We start from the raw sequence: 12,181 nt of genomic DNA, 5'->3' as shown, positions 1-12,181 counted from the left end.
TTGAGATCTTTGGATCCAACCACCGTGTAATACTATTGTATGTACTGAGGATTTCGATTGTGTTAGGGCAATGACAACCAGACGCGGGTTCTTGGTGCAAAGACGTTTTCTAATATGTAACCACAATATGTACACAGAACAGAATATACACAGTAGAACATAAACACAGTAAATACCTGCCAGGTTCGGAGCAAAGGGGAATTCCCGGGACCGCGCACCGGACTCCCCCAGGGAGACCACCAGGAGCGAACCCCTATACAGGGGCTGTCTGGCAATCACTCCAGAAGGCCTAAATGCGCAGCAACCGGGACACGAAAGGGCAACAGGTATAGTCCAAAAATGTCCGTACGTGATGTGAGTCCTAGGGTGGATATGAAACGGAAGGGTCCGGGCAGAAGTGTCGACCAGAGACGGCAGACAGAGTCCGAGCACAGCTTGATGAGACAGGTGAAGTCCAGACCTGGTGTCGGGTGTTTCAACAGGATCCAAACAGCAATCAGGAGATGAGAGCAGCAGGGCAGGAGTACACAGGAAGCAGTATACTCAGGCAACTAGACTAAGCTTAGGGGCGGGCTTTTAAACAGATGAACAGGAAGTAGGGCAACAGAACAGAAAACTCCATGTTAACAAAGGGCAAGATCCTTCAGAAGAAAACTGGAAATCCCGGAACTCTGACACACCGTGTCTTTGTAGAAAAGGTGAACAGATGGACTCTACATGCCTGGTTCCCACCGTGAAGCATGGAGGAGGAGGTGTGATGGTGTGGGAGTGCTTTGCTAGTGACACTGTTGGGGATTTATTCAAAATTGAAGGCATACTGAACCAGCATGGCTACCACAGCATCTTGCAGCAGCATGCTATTCCATCCGGTTTGCGTTTAGTTGGACCATCATTTATTTTTCAACAGGACAATGACCCCAAACACACCTCCAGGCTGTGTAAGGGCTATTTGACTAAGAAAGAGAATGATGGGATGCTACGCCAGATGACCTGGTCTCCACAGTCACCAGACCTGAACCCAATCAAGATGGTTTGGGGTGAGCTGGACCGCAGAGTGAAGGCAAAAGGGCCAACAAGTGCGAAGCATCTCTTGGAACTCCTTCAAGAAACCATTTCCAGTGACTACCTCTTGAAGCTCATCAAGAGAATGCCAAGAGTGTGCAAAGCAGTAATCAAAGCAAAAGGTGGCTACTTTGAAGAACCTAGAATATAAGACATATTTTCAGTTGTTTCACACTTTAAGGATGTCATTCCACATGTTTTAATTCATAGTTTCAATGCCTTCAATGTGAATCTACAATTTTCAGAGTCCTGAAAATAAAGAAAAGTCTTTGAATGAGATGTGTCCAAACTTTTGGTCTGTACTGTGTATATGTGTGTGTGTATGTATGCGTATGTATATGTATGTATATATATGTGTATATATATATATATATTATAGAATGCGTATATTGGGCGTTTTAAGCCGGTGAAAATACCTTTTTTTTGTTTTATGCACATAATTATAATGCTTTGAAATATTCATATCTCAATTAAACTTTGAAGAGTTTTTCTATTTGAGTTACTCCATGCTATTTGCACACATGCCTATAAGGCCTCAGGTATGTGAAAGTGTAGATTTCTATGGTTGCGCGTTCTAGGGTTAAAAATAAATGACTGGTCCACACAAGGTGTGGTCAAGAGCCATTATCATGTACAGCACCCCTTAAAAAATAAAGGGCACTCCTTCCGCTTGGAAAAAGAAACATTCAGTCACAGCACATTGTTGGTTTTAAAAAAAACAGCCATTCATTTTTAGTAATTGTCATGCATTCTGGTAAAATTTTGCTCTCTTTATTTTCTAGTTGTGCCCGAAGTTTCTGCACACCAATTCCACAAGTCACACGTGGCCGTTCAGCGCGGTGGCCGAGCTCATAGGTGAGTCTGTGCAACATTCTGATTGCTAACTATTCACATGGATGTTTTCATCAACATCTCAAAGGGGCTGGATTGGCTATTGAAATAAGAAGTAAGCCAGCCCCTTCTCACACACCTCCGATGATGTGCGGACACAGGAAACACTCTACTGTATGGAATATGAACAACTGGAAGTGGAGCTGCTGGGTCCGATGCGGATATCTATAAATTAAAGGACCACATGGGATTCAGTTTTAAATTCCATATTGGAAAAAAAAATGAGAGCTCAGAGGCAGGTGCCTAGGTTCATTAATGGGATGGGAGGTCATTATTAGAATCATGATAAATTGGGTTTGGTGGTGATATTTTAGCAGCAAATATGAAAAATAAGCTGCAGAGAGAAAACACAAGACAAATCTGAAACCAAGTCTTCAGATTCTGTTGTCTTTCAGGATTTAATATGCCTGTCATTAATAGAGATGAGCGATGTTCGAGGTTCGCCAATTTTATGTTCGAGTGATTTTGGGGGGTGTTCGAGTCGTTCGACAAACTCGAACAATTTGGTAAAAGTTCGGTAGTTCGAGTTACGTTCGAGAACGGTTCGATCAACAAAAAGCCTAGCTAGTTACTAGCTGGCTTTTCATGGTAATAATGTGAGTCACTGTGAATCACGCTATTATCAAAATTCAGCGTATAGTGTGCGGGGGGGATGGGGTTTGGATCAGTGCTGCTGCTGAGTGCTGAAAGAATGCCTATCGCCATTTTTTTTTTCCCTAACCGCGCGTACAGTGGGGCGGGCCAGGCTGTCAGCAAATCACAGAGACACACACTGCACAGTCGATTTTTGCCAGACAAGCAAGGGCATGTGTCATAGGCTGTGCATGTCACATGTCTTTGCTCTATAAGATCCAGCCATTTTCCCTGTCGCCGCCATTATCTCTCTGCTGTGGGTGGGTGATAGTCACCGCTCCCGCTCCCGCTGCTGCTGCTGTGTGCGCTATAGCGCTATAGCCATACAGTGCAATCTACACAGCGCTTTAGGGATTAGAGACTCCTTGTAATTTCAGCCCTTTTCAGGGCTGCATTACAGCCGTTCATAGGCATTGTTGCTAGGCAGGTCTGTGCAAACGCTGTGCAGGGCTTTAGATAACAGCATCTGGCTACATCAGCTCTGGCAAGTCCTTGCTGCATTTTTTCATTGGCAAGGATAGAAACCGAGGCTTCCTTTGCTGTCCTGCTACCTACAGCACCTGTGCATTCTACCCTCCTGGCCATTTTTGCTATGCTATTTTTATAGCAAACAGTACTGACAGTAGCATCCAAAAAGTGTCTGCTATACTAACTTAGTGTCCCACTGGTGCCAAGCAAGGTACACCACCTCTGCATTCTACCCTCCTGCCCATTTTTGCTATGCTATTTTTATAGCAAATAGTGCTGACACTTAGTGGCATCCAAAAAGTTTGTGCTATACTAACTTAGTGTCCCACTGGTGCCAAGCAAGGTACACCACCTCTGCATTCTACCCTCCTGTCCATTTTTGCTACGCTATTTTTATAGCAAACAGTGCTGACACTTATGCGGGCGTCACACGAGACGATCTATCGTGCGATGCATTGTCGGGGGTCACGGTTTTCGTGACGCACATCCAGCATCGTTTGCGACGTCGTTTCGTGTGACACCTCCGAGTGACGCTGAATCGGTCACAAATCGTGAGTCGTGTACACGTTGCTTATTTTAAAAAAAACGTTTATTTTTCATGTACCGGTTGTTCATCGAACCCGGGGCAGCACACATTGCTCCGTGTGACAACCCGGGAACGATGAACACAGCTTACCTGCGTCCCGCGGCACCCGCCGGCTATGTGGAAGGAAGGAGGTGGGCGGGATATTTACGTCCTGCTCATCTCCGCCCCTCCGCTTCTATTGGCCGGCGGCTGTGTCTAACTTAGTGTACCACTGGTGCCAAGCAAGGTACACCACCTCTGCATTCTACCCTCCTGCCCATTTTTGCTATGCTATTTTTATAGCAAACAGTGGTGACACTTAGTGGCATCCAAAAAGTGTGTGCTATACTAACTTAGTATCCCACTGGTGCCAAGCAAGGTACACCACCTCTGCATTCTACCCTCTTACCCATTTTTGCTACCCTATTTTTATTGCAAACAGTGCTGCCAGTTTTAGGGCCTTAGTTGCGTTGTCAGGGATAGTCAGTGTTGGTTCTTCAGCTGTCAATAAAGCTAGACCACCACTCCACTTTTGCTACGACATTTTAAGTGTCCAATCTGGTCACAAATGGACACATGGACAGGGGCGTTACATGTCGCTGACTAGGCACTGGGTAACTATGGTGTAAGATGGAGAAGGGTCTGCTGTACAAGTCTTGCCGTCCCCACGACTTGTGCGTCAATCCTCTGTATGTGGAAGTTCCTCCACTGCTTCTGCCTCCTCAACCTCGTCTGTGTCCTCCACCTCCGCCCCAAGCGTGCCTGGTCAGGCCACCCGCGTTTTAACTGCGCACAAGGAATCCCGCACGCCTCCTTACTATGCTGGCAGCAGAGCTCAACGGCATCAGGCGGTATTTACCTTGAACTGTCTGGGAAATAAGAGTCACACAGCCGAGGAGTTGTGGTCAGCTCTTGCGAGCGAGTTTAGTAAATGGTTGTCTCCACTCAACCTGCAGCCAGGGAAGGCCATGTGTGACAATGCTGCAAACCTGGGTGCGGCCCTACGCCGGGGCAAGGTGACACACGTGCCTTGTATGGCTCATGTGTTGAACCTTGTTGTCCAGCAATTTTTAACCCACTATCCGGCCTAGATGGGCTTCTGCACAGGGCACGGTCACTCTCTGCTCACTTCCACCGTTCAACCGCCGCAGCTGACCGACTTGCATCGCTCCAGAAGTCTTTCGGCCTGCTGGTTCATTGCCTGAAATGCAATGTGGCGATACGCTGGAATTTGACTCTCCACATGTTGCAGCGAATGTGGCAGCACCGCCGAGCCCTGGTGCAATACGTTATGACGTATAGCCTGGGCCAACGAGATGCAGAGGTGGGGAAGATCACGCTTATGGAGTGGTCTCAGATCAAGGACCTATGCACCCTTCTGCACAGTTTCGACATGGCGACGAATATGTTTAGCGCTGACAATGTCATTATCAGCATGACAATTCCAGTCATTTACATGCTGGAGCACACTCTAAACACTATTCGGAGTCAGGGGGTGGAACAAGAGGAAGGGGAGGAAGTACAGGAGGATTCATATGCGCAAGGAATACCAACATCTACATCGTCCAGACGTTCAGCATCACCAAGGCGGCAGGCATGGGATGGTGGGTGAGAGGGATTAACAAGGGCGCATGGTAGCAGCCAAAATGTTGAGGAAGGTGCAGGAGACCAGGAAGAAATGGAGGACGAACTGTCGATGGGCATGGAAGACTCAGCAGATGAGGGAGACCTTGGTCAAATTTCGGTTGAACGAGGTTGGGGGCAGATGTCAGAGGAAGGAAGCACGGTTATCATTTTGCCGCCACAAACACAGCAAGGACTTGGTCCGCATGGATGCGCAAGACACATGAGCGCCTTCTTGCTGCACTACCTACAACATGACCCTCGGATTGTCCGAATTAGAAGTAATGATGACTACTGTGTTGCCACACTATTAGATCCCTGGTACAAGTCCATCTTTGGCGAAATAATATCTGCCATAGAAAGGGACGCACGTATGCAGGAGTATCAGCAGAAGCTGTTACTCAATCTTAGCTCTGCTTTTCCACCAAACACCACTGGTGCACGGAGTGAATCTCCCAGTTGTAACTTGCCAAGCATGGGACTGTCTCGTCATCATCAGTCAAACCATACCAGCAACAACGTATCTGGTGCTGGTAACAGCAATTTTATGGAATCGTTTCATAATTTTTTTAGACCATCCAATGCAAGGCCACAAGAGACAAGAAGTCTGACACATAGTCAATGGCTGGAGAGGATGATACAGGAGTATCTCCAAATGAACATCGATGCCATGACTTTGCAACTGGAGCCTTGCTCATTTTGGGCTTCAAATCTTGAAAAATGGCCTGAGCTCGCCACTTACGCCTTGGAGATCTTGTCGTGTCCCGCAGCCAGCGTTGTCTCGGAACGTGTCTTCAGTGCTGCTGGGTGTGCTCATGGTTCAGCAAGGACTTTGCTACCCCGGTGTCATCCTGGAGACAGTTATGGCTGGCATATTTTTGAATGTGCTTGATGCAAATCAACATGTCAAGTTTGCAACTGGGGCACAAGTGATGCCACTAAAGTGGTGTGTGTGTGTGTGTGGACCAATTTTTGGAAAAAAGGGAGACTCTGCTTGGAGTCCCCTTGCTGTGTTTTTTATGATTTTAGAAGGACATGACATGCCTATATCTGTGTCTCCTCCTCTTTTTACTCATCCAGCTCTTTTGTTTTCGCATTAGTATATGTCCTTGTCACTTTCCTATGTGTTTGTGGTGTCTTGGGAGTTGTTTATCACCTTTTGGACACCTTTGAAGGTGTTTTCTATATGTTTTTATGTGTTTGTGTTTGCCTCCCATTGTTTTCAATGGGGTTCGAGTGGTTTGTGGAATGGGGCCTCCGTTGGACGAACCGAACTCGAACGCCAGGGGGTGGCTCATCTCTAGTCATTAATTGATGCATCTTCTGAAAATTATCCATTGTTTAATTTAGGTTTTTATGATAGTCCCCTAGTACTAGACCAGATGTGCACAACTTGTTTTGGTCAAAAGTCCATATTGTTATACTGAACCAATCGCGAAAGCTGCAAAAAATGAAAAGGGGAAAGTACACAAACAGATCATCAGAGCCAAGTTTTGATGGAGATTAGGAGTGTTTCTGCGCCTTTTTTGCTCCAAAAATTTAGTGTGAACACAACCTGACACTGAGGGTTTTTTTTTTAGCAGAAACTGGTTAAAAACTCTCTAAATCCCCCTCAGTATCCCAAACCATAGAATTTTGAGCTTAACCCCTTCAGCCCCAAGCCTATTTTGACCCTAAAGACCAGGCCATTTTTTGCAATTCTGACCAGTGTTACTTTATGAGGTTATAACTCTGGAACGCTTCAGCGGATCCCGGTGATTCTGAGATTGTTTTTTCGTGACATATTGGGCTTTATGTTAGTGGTAAATTTAGGCCGATATTTTTTGCATTTCTTTGTGAAAAAAACGGAAATTTCGCGAAAATTTTGAAAATTTTGTAATTTTCAAACTTTGAATTTTTATGCTCTAAAACCAACGAGACATATGACACAAAATAATTAATAAATAACATTTCCCACATGTCTATTTTACATCAGAACAATTTTGGGAAAAAAAAAAAAAATTAAGGAAGTTATAGGGGTTCAAAGTTTATGAGCAATTTCTCATTTTTACAACAAAATTTACAAAGCCACTTTTTTTAGGGACCACATCACATTTGAAGCGATTTTGAAAGGTCTACATGACACAGAACACCCAAAAGTGACACCATTCCAAAAACGGCACCCCTCAGGCTACTCAAAACCACATTCAAGAAGGTTATTAACCCTTCAGGTGCTTCACAGTAACTAAAGCAATGTGGAAGGAAAAAATGAACATTTTACTTTTTGCAACAAAAATGTTAATTTAGCCTCAAATATTGCATATTCACAAGGGTAGCAGGATTAAATGAACCCCCAAAATTTGTTGGGCAATTTCTACTGAACACGCAGATACCTCATATGTGGCGAAAAACCACTGTTTGGGCACACAGCAGGACTCGGAAGGGAAGGAGCGCCATTTGACTTTTTTGAACAGAAAATTAGCTGGAATCGTTAGCCGCACCATGTTGCGTTTGGAGAGCCCCTGAGGTGCTGAAACAGTGGAGCTCCCCCACATGTGACCCCATTTTGGAAACTAGACCCCTCATGGAATTTATCTAGATGTTTATTGAGCACTTTGAGCCTCTGGGGGCTTCACAAAAGTTAATAGAGTTGAGCTGTGAAAATAAAAATTTTTTTTTTTACCACAAAATTGTTACTTCAACCAGGTAGCTTTTTTTTCACAAGGGTATCAGGAAAAATTGCACCATAAAATGTATTGTGCAATTTCTCCTGAGTACACAGACACCTCATATGTGGTGGAAATAAAATGTTTGGGCGCACAGCAGGGCTCGGAAGGCAAGGAGCGTCATTTGACGTTTCAAACGCAAAATTGTCTGGGATAATTAGCGTATTCCATGTTGCGTTTGGAGACCCCCTGAGGTGCCGAAACAGTGGAGCTCCCCCACATGTGACCCCATTTTGGAAACTAGACCCCCATGGCATAGAAAAAAAAAAACAGCGGAAGATGGGGGGGGGGGCGGCAGATGGGGCGGCAGCAGATGGGGGGGCAGCGGCAAATAAAGGGAGCATCTGTGATTGTGAGACGGCGGCTGGGATAGGGTGGGGGCGGATGGGAGAGGGCGCAGTGGATGCAGGAGCGGCAGAGGATGGGGGGAGGGAGCGGGTGGGGGGGATGGGTGGGAAGGGGAGTGGGAGGTGAGATTGGGGATAGTTACCCTACAGGATGGATCTAGGCAGCTGGATCACAGGAGATGAAGGAGGCAGCAGATCGGGGAGGGTGAGAGGTGGGGGAGGGAGCACAGCGCAGATCACGGAGGAGACAGGTGAGCAGAGCACAGATCACGGAGGAGACAGGTGAGCAGAGCACAGATCACGGGGGTGAGAGGTGAGGGAGAGCGGACAGCAGATCACGGGGGTGACGGGAGGGAGCACAGATCACGGGGTGACAGGTGTGGGAGCACAGATCACGGGGTGACAGGTGAGGGAGCGCAGATCACGGGGGTGAGAGGTGAGAGAGCGCAGATCACGGGGGAGACAGGTGAGCAGAGCGCAGATCACGGGGATGAGAGGTGGAGGGAGAGTGGACAGCAGATCACGGGGGTGACAGGGGAGGGAGCACAGATCACGGGGGTGACAGGGGAGGGAGCGCACATCACGGCGGTGACAGGGGAGGGAGCGCACATCACGGCGGTGACAGGGGAGGGAGCGCACATCACGGCGGTGACAGGGGAGGGAGCGCACATCACGGCGGTGACAGGGGAGGGAGCGCACATCACGGCGGTGACAGGGGAGGGAGCGCACATCACGGCGGTGACAGGGGAGGGAGCGCACATCACGGCGGTGACAGGGGAGGGAGCGCACATCACGGCGGTGACAGGGGAGGGAGCGCACATCACGGCGGTGACAGGGGAGGGAGCGCACATCACGGCGGTGACAGGGGAGGGAGCGCACATCACGGCGGTGACAGGGGAGGGAGCGCACATCACGGCGGTGACAGGGGAGGGAGCGCACATCACGGCGGTGACAGGGGAGGGAGCGCACATCACGGCGGTGACAGGGGAGGGAGCGCACATCACGGCGGTGACAGGGGAGGGAGCGCACATCACGGCGGTGACAGGGGAGGGAGCGCACATCACGGCGGTGACAGGGGAGGGAGCGCACATCACGGCGGTGACAGGGGAGGGGGCGGGTAGCTGACCACGGGGGTGAGAGGTGGGGGGAGCGTGCAGCACATCACGTAGGGGAGGGGGCGAGCAGCACATCACGGAGGGGAGGGGGCGAGCAGCACATCACGGAGGGGAGGGGGCGAGCAGCACATCACGGAGGGGAGGGGGCGAGCAGCACATCACGGAGGGGAGGGGGCGAGCAGCACATCACGGAGGGAAGGGGGCGAGCAGCACATCACGGAGGGGAGGGGGCAGGCACCGATCACGAGGGGGAGGGGCCGGGCAGCAGATCGGAGGGAGCGGTGGCACTATGACAGATGGAGGAGGACAGGGTGCACGATCCCTGTCCTCCTCCATCTGTCATAGTGCCACCGCTCCCTCCGATCTGCTGCACGGAGGTGAGGGGCCGGGCAGCAGATTGGGGGGAGCGGTGGCACTGTGGCAGATGGAGGGCGGCAGCGGATCGGGAGGTGTGGGGGTGAGGGTGCGGGCAGGAGATCGGGGAGACAGGTGGCAGATCGCGGAGGGCAGCGGCGGCGGCAGCGGATCGGGACGCTTTTCGTACAGTGCAATGGCAGCGCGGCAACTTCCGGGTCCCATGCTCCGGTCTCATAACAGCATGGGACCGGAGCTTGTCGCCCTGCCATTGCACTGTGTACACTCACTGTGCTGGCGTGCTGCAGGGACAAGTGAAGCTGATGGGGGCGGTCACCGGCAACAGGTCCACTGTGATTGGAGAAATCGGTCACAAGGCCGATCTCTCCAATCAGAGCATTGGAGCTGGAGGAGGGTGATCCAGTGAGGTCACCCAGCTCCAGCCAATGGCCAGTGCTACAGCTGCACTGGCCAGGGCTGGATTTCAATGTTTCAGTCATTTTAAATGGCTGGAACATTACAGTGGCTGTGATTGGTTGAGCGGCGTTCGTCAGCCAATCACAGCCTCCGTAGGTCCGGGGAGGAGGCACCACCCCTCCTAAGGTCAGGTACAGGTCCCCTCCTCCCCGAATCTGCGGTTTTTGTTAACATATTGCAGTCACCGGAGGCTCCGGTGCCGCGATTCCGCCATGACGGAAAGATCCGTCCTTGGTCGTTAAGGCCCAGGGCACAAGGACGGATCTTTCCGTCCATGGTCGTGAAGGGCTTAACATAATTATGCAGCACATTATCTGACCAGTATCTACATGTGTACAAGATCAGAAATAAAATCAGCACATGAATCCAGCACCAGAAACACCATCGGTACATAAATCCACCACCAGAAGCACTGTAAGCACATGAATCCAGCACCAGCATAACTGTTGGTATACCAGCACAACTGTCGGTATGACCGTAGTACCAAAATCATCATTGTTACATGAATCCGGTACCAGAGCCACCATTGGTACATGAATCCAGCAACAGAACCAATATCAGGACATGAATTTGGCACCAGGACCAGCATCTGTACATGAATATAGCACATGAGCAAGCGTTAGAACATGAGTCTAACACCAGAACCAGAGTCGGTAAATGAATGCAGCACAAGAACTACAGTCAGTACATGAATGCAGCTCGTTGCATAGTACAGTGATCAATTGCATTGTCAGGTCATCCCCATGTACAATTATATTGTAGCCATCATCTGACTGCATATTATTCAGGAACCATAACACTGATTATACTCAGTCAAATAAACATTTACATACAGGTACCTTACATATGACATCTGTGATTGAAGTAATTTCCATCCCCTTAATTTTAGTTGTAATACAGATGCCATGATGAGATTTCGTGACCATAGCTCAAATGCAGACTTCCTTCTTTTCTGTTCTTCTGCAGCACATACTTTTATTTTTACGGATACTATGTCACTATTATTATAAAGCCCAATGAATAAACATATCTCCCATGCTTTGCCCCTTAAAATAATAGACTTGATGAATGCAAAGAGCGGTCACCCCAAATATTAATTTGCCTTTTGTTCATTTACTATGTTCATTAAACGTATACAGCTGTTTAAAGGCGTTAAAAGCCTGTCATTACTTTATTTTTTAGTACTTATTTACGTATATGAACATTTTGAAACCACAAGTGCATCACAAATTTTTATAACAATGGCATTAAAGTTAGTGTCTTTTCAGCATACAGTATATAGGAGGGGAGCGAATGTGATTGGCTCCCCCACAGCATGTGATCAGAGATGAGCAAACCCATTGTTCAGTGTTTGTACCAAACACAGACTTTACCAAAAAACAGAGTTTGAGTTCGGAGATTGGGTGCCTTATGTATGAATACGACATGCGCGAGCGTCGCTTTGCTTAGATACACTTTGTGCTCAGCTCAGTGCGAGCCGCTGGTGGTGTATTAATGGCTTGCCCTGGGGGTAACAACAGCATGATCGGATGTAGTGTTCAATCCCCAAAAAATGGAAAAATCCCACTTACCCACCCCCAGAAGTGATCTGTTTATGACTGCATGTGGGTAGAGACCCAAACTGCCCAATTATTGACTTCAGTTGGGGTTCACATCAAGTCCGGGTCCCAAACCAGACTTTATCTAAACTCCGGTTGAACCCGCTGAACTGAACTTCAAGGGTTCTGCTCATCTCCACATGGGATTAAAGAAAATTAACAAGCAGTTTAGCAGGGATTAACTCTTGCTAGCCTGCCTATCAACTACAAGTCTGTGGGTGGAGGCTAGAGTCACACTGTCCTGATCACAGACATCAGAGAAGTTAGCAGGCAGAGGGCTAGAATCTGTATTCTCCACAGATCCTGACACCGCCATGACAGTTGGCGATGTTTGTAAAAACTT

General features: G+C 48.4%; 1 protein-coding gene across 1 annotated transcript in view; it reads left to right on the top strand.

Annotated features, from left to right (window-relative positions):
• LOC142282112 (MORC family CW-type zinc finger protein 3-like) overlaps positions 1-12,181 on the top strand; it is a 360,015-nt gene that overhangs the window by 45,180 nt on the left and 302,654 nt on the right. The window contains exon 2 of the mRNA XM_075332939.1: positions 1,845-1,917. Within this exon, the coding sequence (XP_075189054.1) occupies positions 1,845-1,917 (73 nt within the window). The remainder of the gene's footprint in view (positions 1-1,844; positions 1,918-12,181) is intronic.

Source organism: Anomaloglossus baeobatrachus, chromosome 2 (genome assembly GCF_048569485.1).
Source record: "Anomaloglossus baeobatrachus isolate aAnoBae1 chromosome 2, aAnoBae1.hap1, whole genome shotgun sequence".
NCBI lineage: Eukaryota > Metazoa > Chordata > Amphibia > Anura > Aromobatidae > Anomaloglossus > Anomaloglossus baeobatrachus.
The sequence above is the reverse complement of the archived record's forward strand: the minus strand, read 5'-3'. Positions and strand labels throughout refer to the sequence as shown.